The 24,185-nt window shown below is 39.7% G+C and overlaps 1 protein-coding gene across 2 annotated transcripts; it reads right to left on the reverse strand.

The window, feature by feature from the left end:
- Nucleotides 1-438: 438 nt before the first annotated feature.
- On the reverse strand, nt 439-24,185 carry LOC122543142 (bifunctional methylenetetrahydrofolate dehydrogenase/cyclohydrolase, mitochondrial-like). Of its 2 annotated transcripts, none has more exons than XM_043681508.1 (8): nt 24,017-24,185; nt 20,655-20,839; nt 18,072-18,194; nt 15,330-15,482; nt 14,463-14,570; nt 11,429-11,521; nt 9,601-9,726; nt 439-616 (listed from the first exon to the last, which is right to left on the reverse strand). In XM_043681508.1, exons 1-8 carry the CDS (start codon nt 24,094-24,096, stop codon nt 603-605), a joined length of 882 nt encoding a protein of 293 aa, XP_043537443.1. In that variant the 5' UTR covers nt 24,097-24,185; the 3' UTR covers nt 439-602. The 2 variants fall into 2 exon arrangements, with proteins under 2 accessions (XP_043537443.1, XP_043537441.1); XM_043681506.1 differs by lacking the exon at nt 439-616 and adding an exon at nt 2,668-3,965.

Below are 24,185 nucleotides of genomic sequence, written 5' to 3' on the forward strand. Positions count from 1 at the left end.
TGCTATCTTTATGAGACCAACATTAGTTCAGATACTTTTTAAAAAATGGTAATAACTAAATAGGCAATTTGTTTGAGATGACACTTTGTTTAAAAAAAAATTGTAAGGTTGTGAGTTTGAGTTCAAAAGCTGGTACGATTTCAATACAGAACTCATAGGAATGTTGTTTCGTTTTGAAGCACTGTCCATTTGAGACAGATATTAAAAGGTGACACATCATTATTCTGAATTTGCTCGATAACTTAGCCAAATTCTAGCCATCATCAACATTATCAAATAAGCAAACAATATGACACACAATCTCATGATTATTTGCGACATTATCAACACCACATAGTGCAGCATGGACAGTCAAGACAGATTTCTTTCTTTGAGAAACAATAATGTGACCAGGTGCTAAGCTAATACAAGTATTATCATTTGCCAGCAAGTAAATAGCTCTCTGCTATCATGTCGCCTTGCCCTGTGTCCTGAACAACTTGGCCTGTGCAGTAGAATTGGTAGAATAAATTTAACCAGGGTGCCAGTAGAAATAAATGTGAGGTGAAACTGATAAATGACACACGCATGTTCCTTGGTCAGAAAGTACATCAGAGATCTATTCAGAATACAGCGTCTGCAAAGAGAAAAAAAAAGAGCTATTCCTGAACTCAGACGATGGACAGGTCTCAACTTTCCTTGCTTTTTAATATATGATACACTATATGGTTCAATCATTTAACTAGGAGTAAACACAGTTAAAATCTTCCTGTAGGATAAAATTAACTGGTGAAAATTCTTCAGTAGAAATTGCAGATAGATTCATTCAGCAATGACCGTTACAGATTATTTGCCCTAAATGTTCAGAAAAGCAAATTTCCTCACAATGAAAACACATGCAAGTTATCCCAACTGATTCTTTGCACCAGATGAAGACTTGGACAAGATAATATACTATGATCCTATCAACCTTTTGAAACAATGTACAAAACCTTACGACAATTTTAGCAAGAGCAGAGGAGCTACAGCGCAGTGCCTTAGCCAATATTCATCCCTGAACCTACATGAATGCAATCAACATTAAAATTATTTGTCTCATTGGGAATTGGTGGGATCTGACTGTGTTCAAGTTGAAGCGGACAGTTCATGTCTCTGCTGCTGACAATAATAATTTTTTATTTCACTGGGTCTTTTATAACTAATACTACATCCCACTGTAGCCTTCTAAAACACAATATAACACTGAGCTCCAGAAGACACTATTTGCACCAAAAGGTTGGTTTTTAGGCACATCTTTGAAAAGGCAAGGTAAATCAAAAGAAAGATGTTTTTGGAAAGAAATTCTAAAACTTACGACAGCTGCCAATGATGGAACAGTTAAAAATCAGGTATGGACAAAGCCAAATTACTAAATTAAAAAGCAGACAGTACTGCAGTGAAACAAGCATTCGGCCAATATTGAGTGCATGGAGAGAGGTGATGAAAATGAGAATATTTGGGTTCCTCAGCTTACATTATTGGAAAGCACCTATTTTGGAATATCACCATGACGCAGCATGTAAATGAGGAAAAAGATCCAAGGAGCGATCATGAGAAAACAAACACACAAGTTAAATGATGCAATAATGGAAGAAAGTGTATCGAAGATAATTCGCCGACTAGAATTTGATAAGAATGGAAACAGGAGTGGAGACAAACAGATAAAAATAAAATAAATTTTGTAAGACTATTCTCAAACGATAACACAGTCTCTGATAACCCACACAGCAATAGATATAATTGCATAATATTATGCCTCAGCAATTTTAAACTGCATAGGATATTTGCTTTCGCCGATAGTATTGAAATCGCTTAGTCCTGATCCTGCTCTATGGGCTTTACACTGATACTTGCCATGATATGCTGATTGCTGTTGCAATGCAATTCTTGGTTAATGGCCAATGTAGGAAACATGAAGCCTGGTTAATGCTTTTCTCTTCCAGCAGTGGCCTTAGGTTATTGTTTCAGTTGCAGAAACAAGAACATTGCTACTTTTAAACTTACGTTTGGATATCGTGAAAATTTACTCTTCACTACTGATTAAATCAGAGCTCTACACATATTTATCACCTTTACACTTGCCTTGACAAGGGGCTAAGGACTACATGTTTTCAGTTTTCTTAATCTATTATTGAGCACGACTATTTCCATTCCCACCACTTCTGTACATTTGGGAGGATTGTAGCTCCTTGGTATGAGGAAGCAATCACTGCTTTATCTTTACTTTTCTACCTCACTCCTCCTTCATTGGGTTTTACCCATTCCTGAAGATTAGTTTGGGATTAGGGCTTGCAGGGATCAAAGGGTCTATTTCCATACTGTATGATTCTAAAAGAGGATTTTGTGTCAAAGTTAATATAAACATGTAAAATTTACAACTGGTAAGAGCTCAGTTGACCTCTGTTCAATAACTATGTTCCGGTACACTTTTTATTGTTCATTTGACCATAGTACCAGGAAGGCAAAACTGAACACGTCCTGTAGATAACCAGCTTAAATATTGTTGTCTGCACATCCTGGTGTTTTAAAACACTGGTACTAGGGTGGCCAGTGATACTGGATTGAAAACTTGGAGATGAAATAACTGCTTCTCCATACCTGTACATTTCACAGTGAATTTCACAATGACAGACTGAGATTTACGCTGGATGTTGTAACAAATTTTTATTTCACAGCCTGAACCACTCTTACCATAAAAAGAGACATGTCATAATACATATTATGCCTCAATGCTTTGATGCCTGGCATGAAAAGTTTTAAAAAGTTATGTCTTACTGGAAAATTATGGCAACTTATGGTCACTGCATTCTTAAAGTATGTTGACCCCACAGTTGTGATAAACTGTTGTAACAGCTCATTAGGAAAATTAGGCCATTTCTAGCAATTATTGCTTAATCACTATTTGCATCAATTTAGGAGGTTGACATTGCCCCATAAAACAGCTCCACCTACATATTTCTAAAATCTCTGAAGAAAGCAAAATCAACTAACCAAACAAATCCATAACAGGTAGGGAACACAAAAACTACATCAGCATCTCACACTAGGCTGTCTCAACTGTGTTTGATACTATTCTGCTCACCTCAATCGAAAAATTGTCTAGTCAATAACATGATAATAGTAGGTTTGCATGACTGACCGAGAGGATCTGACATAGACAGAACACGGGGTTGCTGTCCTGACTTGCAGTCAACTGTGGTGTTTCAGTGGAAGAGCTGATAGCACTCAATTTTACTATGACAGTTTGACATTAAGAAGTTATCCATATAATTTAGAAATTGTGGTTGCAATTCTGCAGCAAAAAAACAGCAAAGTGATAGAAATATTTTCATGAATCATGTTACATCTGTCTGCTTTTACAGCATGACAGAGTACTACCAAATGACTGCAGTAGTACAATCTTCGCTGGACTTTCCACGTGACACCTTCAGAGTAGATAAGCTGGATAGTAGGGCCCTTTCTTGATATGTACAACTGCTTACCTGCTCATCCCAACTTCACTTCCAGGAATAAAACCATTTTTTTCCCCCAAACTAAATTTAAAAGGGAACAATCCCCAATTAACCTTGCTTTAGGAAGCATCTCAGTAACAAAATATAAAATTGCACATAAATGTAGATCCTTAACTAAGGAACTTTGAAATAAATTATATTCAATGCAAAGTGAAAAAAAAAAACTTAACGCCCTTAAGCACAATGACAATAAATAAATTGCTCAACTATTAGCCTTTGGTATGTGTTGATGTAAAACAGTACATTGGAATGTTCATGAGGGTACTCTGCCCCGTTTCTCTGTGGCACTACCGTGAGGGCAACCATTTGTTCAGTTCTCTCTCAGCTTCAAAAGCTTCTTGGCTGCAATGATGGTGTTCTTCATCAGCATTGCGACTGTCATGGGTCCAACTCCTCCTGGCACTGGTGTTATGAAGCTGGCTTTTTTCTTTACCTCTGAAAATAGTACAAGAAGTATGGCAAGATAATTTCCTTTTTGTATGTCCCCACCATAAAGTAAACCCTGCTGTTAACGTAAAAAGGACGTATTGCAAGCTTTCTAAATGCATTTATTTAGTTAAGAACTTCACAGGTGCTCATGCACCATTGATTTAAATGCTACCTAATTTGAGTTGTGCAATAAGATTGAATAAAATGAAGCAACCTCCTCTCAAATGCAAAACAATCTGCTTCTCTCCAACAACGTTGGAATTCCCACTAAATTTAAAATCCCATAAAGCAAAGCGGCAGACAGTCATTGTCATGTGGTCTCAATCAAATTACATTTAAACCACATGCAAAGGAGAAGTATTGAGCAGGTCACAAGCTCATTAACAAGGCTTCATGAACTAATCTAATCAAAATCAACAATGTAGGCTTCTCCAGGCTAGGAAAAAAGGTTATAAATATCCCAAATGGTAGACACTTGGAAGAAAAAAAAGTTAACCCATTCTACAAATACAGACTGACATTTAATGTGGGACCGTATTTCTCCTGCAGCTCAAACTGTTTTCTGGCATAAAAATGTGAATTCAATGTCTGGAAATTTCATCCCAGTTATCTACGGTTCCAAATGAACCATTTGTATCCACAGTGTCCTCGTGACCCAAGTGATGTGCAGTACTCAATTGTTTAACTCAAAACAATATATGCATTGATGGCCAATCCCGCAAATTGTAGTACCCCAGTTCACGTGTTCTATCATTAGCCATGAACACATGGCCTAAGAACTGTCATGTGCTACGATCCCAGACTATAGTGTTAAAGTTACGTATCATGTTAGGTGGGGACCCATGACTTTGTCCCTTTCAATAGACAGTACGAGATTGAAAGAACTTAGACACTTTTTTGTAAACGCATTTGTGGGATGTGGGCGTCACTGGCTGGCCAGCATTTATTACCCATCCCTAGTTACTCTTGAGAATGTGGTTGTGAGCTGCCTTTTAAACCGCTGCAGCCCACCTGCTGTGGATTGACCCACAATTCCATTCGAGCAGAAAGTCCAGGATTTTGCCTCAGGCGACAGTGAAGGAACAGTCAATATAGTTCAAGCCTTTGCATTGAGAATAACCTCCATTGTGTTGATTAGATTAGATTACTTCGGCCCAACAAGTCCACACCGACCCGCCGAAGCGCAACCCACCCATTCCCCTACATTTACCCCTTTACCTAACACTACAGGCAATTTAGCATGGCCAATTCACCTGACCTGCACATGTTTGGACTGTGGGAGGAAACCGGAGCACTCGGAGGAAAACCACGCAGACACGGGGAGAATGTGCAAACTCCACACAGTCAGTCAGTCGCCCAAGTCGGGAATTGAACCCGGGTCTCTGGCGCTGTGAGTCAGCAGTGCTAACCACTGTGCCACCGTGCCGCCCGCAGTTGTTGGGACAGTTGTTGACACTATCACCATGCTAAATTGAACAGACTTCAAACTGATCTAGCAACTCAAGACTGGCATCTTTGAAGCACAGTGGGCCATCAACAGCAGAATTGTACTCCAGCACACAATCGCATGGCCTGCCATACCCCCTACTCAACTATTACCATTAAGCCAGGATTAACCCTGGTTCAATGGAGAGTGCAGGAGGGCATGCCAGGAGCAGCACCAAGCATACCTGAAGATGAAATGTTAGTCAAACAGCATAAGCAGCAAGTGATAGGCAGAGCTAAGCAATCCCACAACCAAGACTTGTGCTCCAGAACTTGGCACTCCCCTAACCAAATTATTCCAGTACAGTTATAATACTGGCATCTACCCAATGTGAAAAATTGCCCATGTATGTCATGTACATAAAACCAAAAGGACAAATCCAATCTGGCCAGTTACCACCAAATCAGTTTACTGTTGATTATCAGGAAAGCGATAGGAGGTACCAACAACACTGCTATCAAGCAGCACCTGCTCAGCAACAACCTGTGCAGTGATGTTCAAATTGGGTTCTGCCAGGGGCAGTCAGCTCCTGAGAGCCTTGGTTCAAAAATGGCCAGAAGAGCTGAATTGCAACGGTGAGGAGCGAGAGAGTTCTTGACATCAAGGCTGCATTCGACCAAGTGTGGCATCAAGGAGCTCCAGCACAACTGGTATCAATAGGTTATCAGGAGGCAAACTCTCTGGTGGTTAGAGTCATACCTGACACATAGGAAGATGGTGGTGGCTGTTAGAGTTCAATCACCTCACCTCCAGGTTATCTATGTAGGAGTTTATCAGGGTAGTATCCTAGGTCCAAACATCTTCAGCTGCTTCATCAATGACCTTGCCTCCATCAAAAGGTAAGATGTGGGAACACTCGATGATTGTGCAATGTTCATCACAGTTAGTGACTCCTCAGAGACTGAAGTTTGTGTCCAAATGTAACAAAATCTGGACAATAATCGAGGCTTGGGCTGACAAATAGCAAGTAACATATAGACCACACAAATGCCAGGCTTTGATCGTCACCAATAAGAGACAGTCTAACTGCCATCGCTTGACATTCAGTGGTGTTACAGTCACTGAATCCCCCACTAACACCCCACCCTGGGAACTATCATTGATCAGAAACTCAACTTAACCCACCACATAAACGCAGTGGCTACAAGAGCAGGTCAGAGACTCAATACTGTGACAAATAACTCACCTCCTGACTTCAAACAGTCTGTCCACCATCTACAAGGCCCAAATCAGGAGGTGAGTTACTTGTCACAGTATTGAGTACTCCCCACTCGTGGAATACTCCCCACTTGCCCGAATGAGTGCAACCCCAACAATACTGAAGAAGTTTGACATCATCCAGGACAAAGCAGCCCGCCTGATAGACACCATGTGAAGAGATATCCACTTCTGCAACCAATGATGCTCAGCACCTTCACTGCAGAAATTCACCAAAGATACTCAGACAGCATCCTCCAAACCCACGACTACTTCCATCTAGAAGGATAAGGGCAGCAGATATATGGGAACACCACTACCTTCAAGTTCCCCTCTACGCCACTCACCATCCTGACTTGGAAATATATCACCATTCCTTCACTGTCGACGGGTCAAAATCCTGGAATTGCCTCCCTAATGTGGGTCAAACCACAACAGGTAGACGCCTCCCTAATGTGGGTCAAACCACAACAGGTAGACTCACCACCACCTTCAAGGGCAACTAGGGACAGGCAATAAATGCTGGCCAGCAAGCATCGCCCACAACACAGAAAAATAAATGAATTAAAAAAGAAGTCAAGATGGTGAATGGCTTGGAGGGGAATTTGTAGGGGGTGGTGTTACCATATATCTGCTGCCCCTTTTCCTTCTAGATGGAAGTGGTTGTGGGTTTGGAAGGTACTGGTCTCAGGATCTTTGAATTTCTGCAGTGCATCTTGTAGATGGTACACACTGCTACTGATTGTCAGTGGTGGAGGGAGTGGATGCAATGCCAATCAAGTGAGCAACTTTGCCCTAGATGGTATCAAGCTTTGAGTGTTGTTGGAGTTGCACTCATCCATGGCAAGTGGGAACTATTCCATCACATTTCTGACTCCTGCTTTGTAGGTGGACAGGTTTTGGGGAGTCATGAGGAGAGTTAGTCATGGCAGTATTCCAACCTCTGACCTGCTTTTATAGCCACTGTTTATGTGGGGAGTCCACTGAAGTTACGAAATTCCACAATTTTGAACAAACACGAGTAATCTTTACAATATCGTGTTAGAATAGTAACGATCTTGTAAAGACCGCAGCGTTTTTTTTGTTTTTGATGGTGGACTGTAAAGGGAGAACAATGATTTGAAACAGCAAAAAAAAGGATTGTTGAAGGGATTACAACAGTTTTTGCAAACTAAGCTACCTGACACCTACTTCAAGACTGTTTACAGAGGTGCTGGTTCACACAGTGGAGGACTGTTTACAGAAAACTTGGACCACAGCAGAGATTCAGCCAGCAACAAGTGGCTAATTGATAATTGGTCCCTACTCCAAATATCACTGACAAAGGTCTGCCAACAATTCAGTGATTGTTTTCTGCTGCCTCCGAATCATTCGTAAAAAGACATCTGATCACTGCCTGTTTTCTGCACTAAAAACCACTTGAAGCCTGAAGGAAACCAATTTTACTTTTCCTTCAGCAGTTGCTGTAAGTAGTAACTTAAGAAGTCAGAAACATTTTTAAGCATGAACCAGTCACCATGTGCTGCTTGCAAACAACTGATAATATTCAGAAATGGAAGACCAAGAAGCACAAGAATCATTTTAGCAAGCCACGTGAACAGGAACCATGAGCTGATTCCCAGAGCTACCCTCCACCCATATCTTTTTCTCTGATTTGGAGTGCATCTACATTCAATAAACAAGAGTTAATAATGGGATTAGAGTTTTAACTTGGAGGATTATATGCTGACCATTCATAACTGGTCAAATGGAAAGACAGTCCATTTACTTGTAAAAGAGTAGCAATTCTTGTTAAGTATAGAAAGCTAATGTGTTGTCAACTTGAGTCAGAAAGTCAGGTTAATGGAGGATTTCTGCATATTTTTTGAAATGGTTGAGTTTGTGACAACTCAAAATAGCAGAGCCTGATTTCCAGCACATTGCCAGAGTAAGGCCTAAAATTTTAACATCCAATTAGATGTAAGTGGAGGTCAATATGTTGAACAGAAACGGATCAGAAACCTCATGGAGCACACCAAGTCACAGGTACGATTGTAACGGACACCACAGATTTCCCAAAAGGTCCACAGACCTCAGTACCATTGCTGGTCATCAAACATGTCAAAAAAAAAACTTTACAGGGATTCAAATCCGGGAAGGGACTGTGATAAAGGGATTGATGATTTAGCACTATTCTCTCCTAAAAGTCTAGTTTCAGATCTCCCTCAGAAGGCAATCTGCCATAGGTTAACTCAATGACTCATGTTCAGGTAGTTAGACTTCTGCTCCTGAGTGTACACACCCAAACTCTGGGAACTCCACTCTGATCACAACTGCAGCTTTTCATAAACAGTTTGCTTCAACATGACACCATTGTCACTGGGTTTTTTTTCCCCTCCTTCCTCTGGGTTTTTTTTGTCCCCATCTCTCTCACCTCTTGTTTAGCTGCACCACGTCTATGCTGCTAGTTGACTTTCCAACCGTCAATTTTCAACTGCAGTGAAACAGGAATAACTCACTGGCTTGAGCTTCTTGTTTCTAGGACTTTGTCAAGCCCAACTCGAACACTTAGCTGTGTCTACTGACTCCTCAGATTTGAAAGTCCTAACTGTATGCAGCAATCCAACTACTGTTGGGACTTCTCCCTGAGCCGTAATGCCAAAGAACCCTGTAGTCTTCTCTGAAGTACAGCAGTGTCCCTACTTCCGGCCAGAATATCCAGGTTTAAGTCCCACCTACTCCAGAGGTGGGTCATAACACGTCTCCAGTTTGATAAATCTAACTGCCCTTGCAACTTGTCAAATTCATTTCTTGTGCTTATTCCAAGTTCCTGGTCCCTTACAAAATATAATGCAAAATTACAAATAGAATATATTCTTGTGCAATTGATGAACCAGAACTGAATTCCTCATGCTCGGCATCATTGTGTACTGTCCAAATCGCATGTGCTATTTTTATATTTCAGTGTAAGCCATTTACCTTCAAAATCAACGTCACCAACAAGTTTGGGCTTCCCGGTGACTGGGTCCTGGATACGATTGATACCAACATCGATGACTGCTGCTCCTTCTTTAATCATATCAGCTGTGATTAGCTTTGGAATACCTGCAATGCACAAGTAATGGTGATTAAGTCACAATTCTGTGCGTACGCAATTTTGTTTATCGGAGACAAAAACAGAAATTGCTTTACAGCATCCTTAGTTCTTTTGGTTTCTGTTATTCTCAGGACTGTATTTTTAATGAGCACATTGTCTTTGGCGTTTACGAAATTAGGATGGGACTGTGATGAAAACAAGTTTGTCTACATGGAAGGTTATGAATCTTTGTACATGTCTATACAAGAGGATTCTGGGTTCCAATATAATCATGACTAAAAGTTTCATATTGTTGGACATTAGGGCCACAAAATACAGAGGTAGGTTAGGAAAATGAATTTGATGGGCAAGTTGAGTCATGATCTATTTAAAGTGGTACAAAAGGCAGCAGTGACTGTACAACCTGTTGCTGCTCCCATTTTTTTTGGATACATAACCTCTGACAAGTCAGGAATTCTGAATTAAACTCAAGTGATATTTTTTGAAACATATCTGTCAACGCAAATATTTTAAACATGTTATGACTTTGAATTCACACCCAAATTAAGAGATTTCAAGAATAAACAGCAAACTATTGCCTGATCAGTCACAGGATGTTGCACAACTTAATTTCCTCCCATTACTGCAAGACAAAGAACCATCAGATTTACAGAACATAGCATTTGTGGAAAATAAACCCCAAAAAAGGATATAATTTGAGAATTTAGGGGAAATTTAAACCTTAAAATGCAGAGAACAGGAAAAGAAACATGTATTACAAGTTTGCCATTTCCAGAAACAATGAGAAATAACACAAATGGCTTCTCACCATCCTTGCACCAAGTTAAATTTGTTTTGTGATACTGTTATCAACATAATCACAACTGTCTCAATGCTGTGCAACCATTGGGACAGAATATCCTTCTGACAGTTCTGAGAAACTGCAAATATCATGGATCAACATTAAAAAAAAACACTTTGTCTCTGCCTCGTCTCTATTCGTTCTCTTGTCTGGACAGATAAAGGAGCAAAGTAGATTAACTGCAGACTCATTTTGCAATTTAAAAAAAAGGTGTTTGGCTTAATTCGTGAAACATAGTGCCACCGCAGTAAATTTCATGACATTTTAGTTAGGCATGTCAAGAACATTCTTCATTTATCTTACTTGACTTTTTGGGGTGGGGTGGGGGAAAGGGAGGAAGAGATGGAAGGGGCGACAGGAGTTGAGTTGATCAGATTCAGGAATGGATTAGGAAAAAAAAAACCCCAAAAAAAAGTAGAGAGCTGACAATAGTTCAATGAACATTTGGCAGATCAAATTTTGATTAAACATGGTTAAACATGGGGCAGCACGGTGGCTCAGGTGGTTAGCATGGGCATGGGTGGGTTACTCTTCAGCGGGTTGGTGTAGACTGCTGGGCTGAAGGGCCTGCCTCCATACTGTAGGGAATCTAATCTAAATCAAAAAAAGTTTAGACCTAAAAATCCATCACAGTCAGGGTGATGGAAAAATCCAGACACTCCCTTAGGGAGTCATTACTCCAGAACGACCTACCCCAATTTTCTGAAAACAAAAGAAAACCTTGAGGATAACAAAACTTAGACTTTGCGTGCCAGTCAGTATGCACATGTGGCTGCATGCATGACATGTGTGGTTGGGAGGGGTGTAGTTCTACTTTCTACCAATTTGTGAAACCCAGGCTCAAACATGACTGAAGCATGAAAGCTCACCTGCTGCAGCCACAATAATATCAGCAAGCTTGGTGTGTTCCCTCAGCTGGTCTTTGGGTGTGTATCGATGAGAGATGGTCACTGTAGCATCCCCTGCAAGATAACAACTGCTTTATTGCAAGTAGTGATCAAAGCAACAAATTCCCTTTCTGCACAAAAGATTAGGATGAGATACGAGAACACAAAGTCGAACAAAACAGGGCACCATCTCTTCCAGTGAGCCACCAGTAAAATATAACTTCAAACAAAAAAAAAACTATGATGAAGCTTTTCAAACAAAAGATGCACTGTGATGATCAATGCCATAAATTCTTTCCTAACTAGTGAAAACGTATGAGATAGTACCTTAATTCTCCATTCCAACTGTGACAAAACAGGACTATATAGTCAAAGGAACAAGAACAAGGAGGCACACTTTTAAAGATGGAAGGCAATGGTTCACAGAGGATTTAAGGAAAACCATTTCAATCAAAAGGGTTTTGGGAGTTTGAAATGCACAGCCTGGGAGGATAGTTGAAGCAGGAAATCTCAACCTTCCAAAAGTACTTTGATGAACATTTGAAGCAGTGCTAGGAGAAGTGCTATTCTATTGTATTTTTGTCAGTACAGACTTACAGGATCGAAAGGCCTCTTCTGTTCTGGTGTTTTTCTAGGAGTTGCTGTAGGAGTTTTATTGTTACAGCTTAGCAGCTGGAGGCTGCTCAAACACAGATAGATTGTAACTTGGTCAAACAGCAAAGGGTGCTAGGGACATTGGCCAAGTAAAAACACTGAAATCACAAAAACCCACACACCAGACAGAAACAGTGTGAACGCAGCAGTCCGGTACTAAATGATATTAGCATAAGAGTAAAAGGCAACAATTAACCTGCATAGACATACCCCCAACAACTTATTCACTAAACACAGAAAGGCACCAGGTCCTTCTACACAAAAACCAGCTCTAGCAAGCAAACCAAATGATTGACGATATTTCAAACTATGAAGAATGTCTCACTGATCTAGGCCAAAACTATAGAAAACTCATCTACAAGGTATAAGAGGAGACTTCACCTGCAGACCTCTTTCATGGAATCATCGGGAGGCCTTCAGAGGGAGACCAGAATGGCAGGAGACCAGCTGATCATCCAGACAAAGATGGACAGAAAGAAAGAAAGCAGCTTCATATACCCAGAGGGAGCTTAGATCTACAGGAGACTTGGAAAGTTTTGTATGCTTAAGGGACCAAAAAGGATTAGAGATTGTATGTTTAGTATTAAAAGGTTATTGTAACTTGGTTCCTAATAAAGTTGGGTCCTTTTTGCATTGGTACTGTCTTGTGTTCGTATTGATTTGACCGCTTTGGTATTGTGGGACACCTGGGCAAATTCATTCATAACATTCTGGTTGGAGTTGTCTAAATCATTTTGACAGACTAGACAAACAGTTTTGACAAGAGCCAAACAATTCATATCACACTGGTTCCTTTACATAAAAGTTTTCTTCCAAAAAGAAAAGCAAGCTTTAACAGATTCCACTGAATTCCTTACTGTCTAAGGCTGTCTGTCCATAGGAAATGTCCCCACACTTCCCATGGGAAAATTCAATGATAAGATGCAGAAATGAACAGACACTGGAATGTGGATTGACTAAGATGCATTGTAAATGGCCCAAGGATAAAGATAGGGCTCGCTAGTAAACACTGCGATCGTGCCAATATCTAGAATTGTCCATAAGGGTGCCCATCACTAATCCTACAGTCACATGATTAACTTGATGGGATGTGTATCTGATCAATTAGTAATGCAATTGATTTGTGTTTTCAGCCTGCCTTTGTCACATGTATAAAAGCTTAGGTCTTTCCTTCATTCAATGAAGCAGCTTCTGGACCCCCAGAGGTTCCTTCCCACTGGTGCGATGTCAAAATATTCTGAGGATAAAAGTAGACTCTGTGTGTTGAGGGATTTATTTAGTCATTCTGCACCAACAGGAGAAACCATTTAGATTAGATTTAGATTACATTAGATTAGATTACATTACAGTGTGGAAACAGGCCCTTCGGCCCAACAAGTCCACACCGACCCGCCGAAGCGAAACCCACCCATACCCCTACATTTACCCCTTACCTAACACTACGGGCAATTTAGCATGGCCAATTCACCTGACCCTGCACATCTTTGTGACTGTGGGAGGAAACCGGAGCACCCGGAGGAAACCCACGCAGACACGGGGAGAACGTGCAAACTCCACACAGTCAGTCGCCTGAGGCGGGAAATTTGAAAAATGTATCAAGAGTCTTGCTATGTGCATTTCATAAAACCATGTCAGCAAATGCTTCTACTGCTAATTGCACATGAAGTTTTGTATTTTTGTTGCTTTATCCTTCCATTATCTTGCCTGGTAAAGTACCTTGGTTTAATTTTATCCAGATTGTAAGGAGCCTAACTGTAATAGACAGGTTCTTAGCAACAATGGATGGTATGGTGGGCATTTGTTAGCTTTCACTATCAAGTACAATTTATACAACAGGTCACAGGAGTCAGATTTACTGTGAAATTAGAATGGAATAGCAGCATGCTATAGCTTTTTTTTTCAGGAAAAAAATAGTTTTTTTTTCCTCAGAACATTTTTATAACAAAAGTATTACGGACTTTCCTTTTCCCTGACACAATATTACAAAACACTTTGATAATAAAAGCAAAATGCTCTGGATGCTGGAGATCTGAAAATATAAACAAACACTGGGACAACCTCAGGAGGTGTGGCAACGTCTGTGGAGAGAGAAACAAAGTTGACATCGGGTCCAATATGACTCTTCTGCAAAGATCTTGGGCTTACAATGTCGTCATATAAGACTCCAGCAGCTCACGTTTTCAGTGCACAAACATTTCGACCTTAACTATACCTGATAAATATCATGATGGCATTTGCAAAGTTTCACCATGGGCCATTCTGAACAACCACTGAAGGAGAATAAGTAGAATAGACTGAACCTCAAAAATGGAAGTCCTGTTAAACATTTAATTCTTCATAGCACGATTCTCTCTTTCCTCACCTCCAGGTCGTTCGTGTGCCCCATCAGTATGGAGAAGCATAGCAATGGGCATTCCAACATTTTTTGACCGTCCAGCCACAACAACATTCTTTCCAAGAGTTGCAATTCCTGGATGGAAAACATTATCCTGTTAGAGAACTGCCACAACTTTTATGATGAAATATTGACCACACATCTCTCACACTACAATGCAGTTTTTGCCAAGGCTGCAATCTGATGAAACCTGATTAGGGGAGGTGATTGCCTGTTGGTATTATTGCTGAACTGTTAATCCAAAGACCAAAAAAGGTCACGTTCTGGGGACTCAGGTTCAAATCCCATCAGAGCAGAATGGTGGAATGTGAATTCAACAAAGACCTGCAATTCCCTCCAGAGAACCAAGGGTCCTAACTGTGGTTTCTCTTCTAGGCTGACTGAAAAAAAAAAACTGTTGATTGTTTCCTGAAATATGAAAAATTATCCTCGTACCCTCCCGCCCTCGCCCATCGAAAACTCTTGTTTCCCTGTTCTATTACGTACAATACATTTGGCTGAAGTTCCCCTAATTGTACATTTTTGCACTGTGTGTCAACACCAAGATTATGTTTTTTGGTGATCTAAGTCAAGGGAATTTCTGTTCCTTCAGACAAGCAAAGGGAACACTGGCAGAGCCCTTGGTTTATCCCCATATTTGAAAATAGTAATCCACCTCAATTGCACTAAACTTGGTCTATTTTAAATAGATCAGGTTTTGAAACAAAAAAAAAAATTTGAATAGACATGAAACATTTCAGAAATCAAGCAATGTACAAGTAAGTGTGTTTATACATCTCTGCTCAAATAACCAATTGTTATAAAGTACTTCAGCAACATTTTATTTAAGATTACCTGTTCTTTGGATTATTTCCCACACTCCCCAAGGTGTAGCAGGCAGCATCGACTTCTGATCCAGACACATGCGACCTACATTGATCACGTGAAATCCATCCACATCCTTGGTAGGGGACACTGCATTACAGATCTTGCGTTCATCGAGGTGTTCTAGGAAAATGAAATGAATGAACATTTACAAGCGTAAATTAGCAGTACATAGAGCCTATGTGCATCACTTATTTTTTTTTTTAGAAAATATAAAAGAAAAGATTCCAACTGGTCTATAAAATGAAGAGTGTTCCAATTTAACAATTTAATAAGCATGAAACTGAGCTGTGTTATTCTAAACATTTCAACAGTTGCTTCCAGGAGGAAAAGAACAAGGCAGAAAGGAAATAGAAGGACATGTTGATGGTTGAAATGAAAAAATTGAAAAAATTGTGAGCATGTACATGGCAGAGACCCTTTGGGCCAAAATGATCTGTTACTGTGTCATAAATGCAAGATTTTTAATATTCGCACAGGTCCCACTCCTCTCACAACAGAATGAAACAGCGATTTCACCACAGGAGTTTTTCCAGGAGAAAAACTGAAGCATAATACTCAAAATACTAAAGATGGTTTTACTGTATTTTAAACTTCATTTTTACTACATACAATGGTAAAGAAAGCAGAATTCTGTTCCTAATAGCAGGTTGATATTCAATAGGATAGCAATGAATCAAAAGGCAGTGAAGTAGCAATCCCAAAGTGCCATGAGGTACAGTAAACAAGAAATAAAACTGGTAATACTAGTCAAGCAATTCTTCTGCTCCATGTCTTCTCATCTGCCAATGGCATTTAAAATTTCATCTCCAATGCATTCCCCTCACTTGCAAAAATATCAACTGATGAATAGTAAATGGCAGTCAATGGAATAAGAGGGAAAATTCAATGACCACAGCAAGATAAAACATTTCCACCAATTTTGCAGTCAGCTCCCTGAGCATAATATACTACCATTAATTTTGGACATCGACCGGTATGGTAAATGCTCCTTGGTATTAATCGGAAAATAGAGGTTGGCTGTTCAGCTATTCAAGTGTTTTCAATCATTCTGTCATGGGAGATCATCTAGCTCAGCTTATCTGTATATCCCTGAAGAATCTCACATCTAGGATTTCCTTTTCTCTTCCTATCCGAAATGTGATGACTAAGATTTCAAAGTTCTCTTGAGGGGGAGGGAGGGAACTCAAAAGGGATTTGTCACCCATTGGACGAAGAAATTACTCATCTTAACCCTAAATTTTGAGATACATGATGCTGGTTGAATGTTCTTTTTAGTTAACTCCTGTTTTAGCGATCATGACATGCTACACTTGAAAAATCAATCACAAATGACAGTTTCTGGGTTGGGACCCCTGAAGGAAGATTTTTTTCTTAAATAAAAAACAAACAAACAAACAGTTGTCAAATGTTCTTTCTTTTCCCCCTTTAAATTCATCCGAGCGCCTCTATTCACAGTTTGGTCACGCGGATCTCAATACAACTTTTAGGCATCTTTATATTCCCATACAAGGTGGTGCAAATAAGACAGTAAAGAGTCAGTCTGGGTGCTCCAATTCAACTGTTTACAGACTGTTAAAGATACGATCTGGTTTCATAACATTCTTGGGGAGAGGAGGAAAATACATTTGGTAAGTTTCTTTGGGAAATCTGGAGCATAAAAATCCTAATTATTGGAATGTCTATGTTGGTTCTTGACATGTGCCCAGATCTGTAACTGGACAGTGACAAAGACTGCTGTTGATCTTTTAAGCAGTGACATAGCAAACAGCACCAATGGCCAAAAGCTTATAAACACATGCAATTTAATGTAATGTGATTTACATTAGAAAAAAAAGTGAGCATCCAGATAAATGGTGGGGATGAGGAAAAGACTCTTTCACCAAGTGACTGAATTAATTCCACGACATCAGAATTACTGGATGAAATAAGAACTGAGGAAATGATGATTGCATCTTTGAACAAAGTTGCAACAGGGGCAAGAAGCACACCAGTTAGTACTGGACTGAGCTGGTAATGAGCCTGCACATTGACAATTAATCAGATGGCTTCACGCTGTCTTGAAAACATCTTCAGATGTATTATTTCATGTGAGGCACAGTTAACAACCTTTTCACATGCAATATTCAAAAATGTAGAAAACAAACCGATAAAGAACAAACAAACATTTGAGCTGGGCGTGTCGTGGAATGAAAATTGCCTTGCACTCAAGTCAGAGTATCTCTCAGATATCAAAACTCCAGCTGCACACAACGTAAAAAAACAAAACTTAAAAAATGGGTTCACCAAGGCAAGTGGTTAAAATTGTTTCTGAATAATAATACAAAAAGGCCTACTTTACATGGAATTCCAATTTTATTAAAAAAAAAGCTTTCAAACAAAGTCCTTGCAGTTTTTTGTCCAATAACTAACTTCAGTTGTGCTGCACTATAACATCTTTGATGTGAAAAACTAAGTGATATAAATTCAAATCTAGTTTAAAACAATTAAGAACAGGATTGTTAAGAAAATGTGGAGAAATCCTTATTCATTTAAGCATTTCTTAGGCATGATTAAAATTTGGCAGCTATATGTTCCAGCTACTCAAATAATTGATTTGAATACAACTCAAAAACAACCCAAAAAGAAAAACAAAACATGTTTATTTGATTAAATAGAACTACTAAGTATTCAGATCAAACACAAGAGCTCACTTGAGTACCACACTCTTACCAGGCAGAGGTAGCTGTACAAGCAAACCATCAACTTCGTCATCATTGTTGAGCTTATCAATCAGCTGGAGTACTTCTTCCTCAGTGATGCTGGCTGGTTTCAGAATGGTCTCACTCGTGATACCTGTTTAATAAAGCAAAATAACTATTACTACAATGAAACATCCAAAATTCAAATCGGCACTGTCAGTCAATGATCATACCAGCCTGTTCTATCAACTTATTGCCTATTGTTACCCTGAACTCAAGTCTGTCAAAATTTAGTCAGCAAATGGTATGGTAAAGTAAAGCAAAGCAAAGCATTGCCCAAGTTGGAAAACTGAAATATGACAAGATCATAGACATGCTTTTAAAGGTCTGATAGCATGAGTGGAGATAGGGACAGAGTTAAATGTTTCAGTTTGACAAAGTTTCATCAAAACAAGGAAGTGATTGGAGATGTGGCACTTCTGAAAACTTGATGCAGAGAAAAAGGAGACGTTAATATGACAAAAAGAAAACTCCGCTGATACTGTGAAAACTATGGAATGCATCGGGGTGGAAGGTAGCAAATGTGAGATAACTGGACAAGTGAAAGCCAAAGATAGCCCTAAGAATGTTAAAACAAGGAACCAAAGTAAATGACTGTTATAGAAAATCATAAACAAGCACAAAACAGAACAAGGTTCTCAAAGGCTGTCAACAAAGGACCTTGAAGTCATCCTCAACACTTTAGAACTATGGTTAGTGGACTTCCAGTCACGTGAGCCTACTCCCAAGATACTCCTCTTCAGTTTTTGCTTCTGGATATAGTCAACGTATGTGCACCTTCAGAAAAAGAGCTACGGCTACACACACTTTACACACCAGAGCCTGGCCGCACTCAAAAGCCACTGAGACACTCCTTTAGCACATCATTCACTATACAGACATCAAAAGCTGATTTTTCTCTTCTCACTTGGGGCCACCTCTCCAACTGTTAGCAGCAAGCTCAGATGTGGAACGAATCAGCAATCTTGTCCCTGTGTCTGATGCAGCTTCGCACTGAGCAATCGGGAAAGCTAAGAATCATTTAAATAGAAACATGAACAAAACCAAATCAAGTGTTAGTGGAGAAGTTGGGAGCAAGGGAATAACAACAGCTACATTTCTTTGAATAAGAAAACTTGGCAACACTTTTACACAGCATTTGTTTGGACAGCTGAAGTACTTTTATTTTTACAAAGTGTAGCTGCTGTCACAACGTCAGAAATACAGCAATCAATTTACACACAGCAATGTCCAGACAAAAAAACAAACAGTGATATTAAACAAATGAGTGATAACAATGGAATGATCAATAGTCATAAAGTGGCACACCCACCACCAGTGGTGCAGCTCAAGTTGGGATTGCTCAGACACCCTGAATTAGAAGAATGCTGCAAGATCTTAAAATGGTTTAAAAAGAACAAATATTTTAAAGGTGAAAGCCAGTGTAGGTCATTAAGCACATGGCAGAGGAGAAAAACAGGGGTGCCAAGAGTTTGGATAGAGAGAGTTTCTAAAGATATCAAGTTTAAGAGGGCATTGGATGGATGCGAGAATTAGCGAGGCTAGTCACGATGCGTTGGAGGAGACAATTCAAGAGCTACTAAAAGCACCAATGAGATTTTTAAATTAAAGTTAGCACGAACAGGAGTGAATAACACAGACATGGAAGCAGGAGATCTGAGCACTCAAAGTTAGTCCACTGTGACATATGTCACTGTGGACTAATTTTGGCACAAACCTGTGCCTAAATTGAAAGTCCTTTAGAATTGACATGATTGCCATTTGCCAAGTCACAAAGTACCTAACACTATGCCTTTAAGCAAGCCAGTTGTTTTATTTTTAAGATACTATTATTGCAAACCATATATTCTCATCTTTTCTCACCTAAACCCCCTGATCTTTTCTTCCCCTTGTGCTTTTTGATTGTGCATTAAAATTTATTTCATTTAAAAACTTACTTGGCTCACTTCAAAAGCAGCTTTTGGCCTACAGATGGAAGTTATCACATTTACTTGATAATGTTCTGGCTGTGGTGAAACCCAGACGACAATTTTATACCACCATCATCTGATGCTACTAGTACCTGGAATCGTTCAGAGACTAAACTAGTTTTAAAAAGGCAAACATTGACTTAAGATAGTTGCAGTGGTCACCTGACCAACCTCAGGAAACATTGAATAAGAATCAATATTAACTGTTGTAATCTAATGATCCGAATCTAAGGCTTGAGTCACACTTATCGGAAAGTTACGCAGAATTTAAATTCTATATTATCATTAGCTTTCTGAAAACTTGATTAGTCTGTGAAAAACGTGTCCACAAAACCCCACACCTTAAGTACGTTTCAGGAACAACGGAATGGGGGTTGCTGGTTAAAATTCCTTCGTAACACCACCTTAAAAAGATGGCCAAATGATATTGTCATTGTTCCCAAGTGACAAAATCTATTCTTCATAGTGGCAGGAAATGTCTTAAATTCCAACTGACATTAAAACTGAAGGATTTCTTTCATCACTGGTGTTGTGTGAAACAGAATACTTGGATAAAAATGAACACAATACACTGAAATCCATACCTACATCAGCAGCAGCTTTTGTTTTGTTTTTCACATAGGAATGACTGGCTGGATTGTCTCCAATTAGAACAACACTGAGATGTGGTCTCCGATTGCCGTCAGCAACCCAGTTCTCCACATCAACCTTGGCCTCTCTTTGGATTTGCCTCGCAAGCCTTCTTCCAGAGATGACTACCGCCTCATTTCTGAAATTAAAATAGGCCAATAAAAATAAGCTCAAGGAAAATGTAGATTTTGAAAGTTTTCATTTGGAGGCCAAATTAGTCATAACATTTCTAACATGACATGAATATCTTAACAGGAAGAAAGGAATCGGAAGCAGGAATAGGTCTTTCAGCTGGTTTACCACACAGTAAAATCACTGCTGACCCAATTAGGGTCTCAACTCCAGCTTCATTTGTGTAATAAAAAGTTACCCAATTTAATGGCTCAGCCTCCATCAATTTCTGGCTAGAAAAATTCCTCAGATCAAAGAGAAACAAATGCTCCGTCTTAAAAATTAGACAGCTTGGTTTTGAAAATGTTCCCAAGTTCTAGACACCACCACGAGAAAGATTTGGCTTATATGCATTCTATTGATTCTATGGGTGAGTACTTGATACGGCTAACATAAAAGTGAAACTCGTGGTTGGGACAACAATAGCAACTTTCATCTGTGCAGGCCTTGAATGCAGTAACAGTTACACACACGACATGTTTGGGGCTCATTGCAGTGTAGTGGCAGTGATCCTATCTGAGCAAGGACACGAAGATTCAAGTCACATTTATCCAAAGGGTTTTCATGAACATCTTGGAACAGGTGGATGAAACAATAGGTAGGTCATTGGATTGCTAGTCTGACCATCACAGCTGATGCTAACCATAACTCCAGCTGATTGTCAACTTGTGCAGCAAGTGGAAGAAAGTCAATCACATAATATCACTCCCTTGAAGGTGTCATGAAGGGATATGAAACATAGGATCTACTTTTAATCTGATTTAAATATTTACAAGCAAAACAGAATTAAAAACAGAAAGTGCAACGCACATGCAATTTTCAATCTGTAGTTCAATAGCAAGATTGTGGTGCCACAGTTAATCTCAGTGAAGCAGCTGAAAAGACAAAGTTTGGCTTGGATCCCTGCTCCTTGTCTTTATCAAAAGACCTGATTTGGAACGGTGTCTAGGGACTTGGGATGAGAACCAGATCAAATCGGATTCTAATGTTTAAGTGTTCAATGATCTACAGGCACCAATGTCTGAGCTTCTGTTTAACTAGCCACTTTGGTAATAGGAGTAAGTGGCTGCTAGCACTTGCAATGCCTATTTCATAGCAAACCAGGGCTTTAGAAAAGGTGAAGAAAGGTAACCCGGTGACTGAAATGGGTAATACGAATAGAATACTGAACAAACTCCAAGATGGGGAAATAGAGTAACTTCCGAAAAAGCATAGCATCTACATCTTAGTGCTTTTTAGCATGAGTTTTCAGGAAGCTAGAACAGGGAAACGAGCAGACACTGCAAAAATCAAAACACGTCAACCCTTCATAGAACATTCGACAAACCTTGGGTGGTATTGTACTCTCACACAGATGAGGAAACTGATCTGTCCTGATACTTGAACAATGGCTTTGAAAATACAACCTTCAGTGTGCTGACCTCCAATTATAAACCTCTTGTTCTAGATGGATAGATAGACAGAGAGTGAATTGAAGATGAATCTTAGATCATCGGTTAGGTTTAGGGTGGACCAACAATGCTGGACTACGTAATTTCTTGATTCCGAATATGCCCCACGTAATTACCAGCACTCGTCACTCAAACAAAATAGTCTCCAAAAACAAAAAAAGGAACAGTTACTCCCAGTAGAATGTGCTGGAGGGACATTGCTGCAAACACAAAGCTGTGCATGCTTAAAATCACAATGAGGAAGCTTGCTATGAACTCAGCTAACTTTTCAGTATTCACAGTTAATCATGAATTTTAATTATGATGATATTAACTGTAATTGAAGATTGCAAATCAAATAGCAATGATTAAAACGATAGCCCTAAAAGAACTTTATGCATGGTAAAAGAAATGGTACAATATAGGTGTTTTGTGCAGGAAGAGCTGAAGTATCCATGGCAATAATTGTAACTATCCCTTACCATGTCACTTCACTAACTAAAAATGACGTTTTATGCATTTCAACACTTAGATTTCTCCATGAACTGGAGCCACATAGATCTTTCTCAGCAGTATAACTCACGGTTCCTGGAAACCGATAGAACTGTCCAACCTCCAGATTTAGAATCGACAGCTGTTATTTGGAAGCTTACCTTTAAAGAAGCCCGAAGACTTAAAAAGGATGGCAATTAGAGATCGTCAAATAAGGACTGCATTACTACGTCTTGAACAGAATGAGTTTTCAACACAAGCTTTTATTAAAAGCCTTCTGAGAAATCAACAGCACTGGCTAATGCAATTATTTGCTCTGCACTGAGTTTTCCATTGAGTACCATGGTTTCATCCAGAGCCACAAAATAATAGTCTGAAAATCTATATATTCATGCAAGTTCACATGCAAACCAAAAACGATATAATCTTTGAGGTGTTCTTCTTACAATCCATTCGCTATCACTGTACAAAAGGAAGTGGATTAGAATCTTGATAAAAGTTGGGATCCAAATATCAAACTGGGGACTTAACTAAGCGACGGCAGACGAACAGCTGAGTGAGACCCAATTTAAAGTTTGGCACCAAACAAAACGGAAAACCGATGGAGCTCGAAATTTATTTTTGTTGGGGGAAAAAAAATTGGCTCAACTGCAACATCGGAATTCCTTCGGGTAGAATATAAAGATGTCGTCGGGCAAATACAAAATACACTTGAATATTCATGAGAGGAACTCGCCTAATTAACACAGAATGTTGGTCAGATTACTTTCTTTTTGTGCTGTTTGAAAGGGGTTGTTAACTTTTCACTCACCACCTCCCCAACCCGCCCCAAAACAAATTGCGGGCACAAACCGTCTACAATAACAACACTTCCAAGAACTACTGAATGAACGAACGCGTTAACTTCTTTTCTCTCGCCCTCATACCAAATGCGGAGTTGAAATAGGGGGAGCGGAAACGTGCAGATCGCAGAAATTTTAATCCCGTGTCGCCCTGGGAAGTTTAATGCTGGGACCCGCAGTCAATGCGGATCACGTTGACCGGCATTCAGATCACTCTAGCGTAAGTAGATGGAGATATTTCATCATGCATCAGCAGCCTCATGTCCGGCGCCTATCAAACAAGAAAGATGGGGTTTTCTCCTCCCACTGCACGCAAAAACCGGCAACCACATCCTCAACCTGCGACATGAAACGGGGGAGGGGGTGGGGGAAGATACCGACCTAAAGCCGCTCAGGTGAAGCTGGCGGTGAAAACAGAGCCTACCCAGGCTGCTGCGAAAAAGCCAGCTGCTATGTGCCATGCTTCTACTTGCGTTGACCAGACACAGAAGGATATTCTCCACCGCCTTTTACATCTCCTTGACGTCCGCAAAAGGCGGGTTGGAGGTTG

The sequence above is a fragment of the Chiloscyllium plagiosum genome, chromosome 42, assembly GCF_004010195.1.
Source record: "Chiloscyllium plagiosum isolate BGI_BamShark_2017 chromosome 42, ASM401019v2, whole genome shotgun sequence".
Taxonomy (NCBI): domain Eukaryota; kingdom Metazoa; phylum Chordata; class Chondrichthyes; order Orectolobiformes; family Hemiscylliidae; genus Chiloscyllium; species Chiloscyllium plagiosum.

What these genes read in the sequence shown, in the direction of transcription:
- LOC122543142 (XM_043681506.1), bottom strand. Translation starts at nt 24,096, where the DNA reads ATGGCACATAGCAGCTGGCTTTTTCGCAGCAGCCTGGGTAGGCTCTGT. An exon ending in GGCACACGAACGACCTGGAG is followed by an intron (nt 11,522 to 14,462) that starts GTGAGGAAAGAG and finishes GTTATCTTGCAG; the next exon opens with GGGATGCTACAGTGACCATC. An exon ending in TATTATTGTGGCTGCAGCAG is followed by an intron (nt 9,727 to 11,428) that starts GTGAGCTTTCAT and finishes TGTGCATTGCAG; the next exon opens with GTATTCCAAAGCTAATCACA.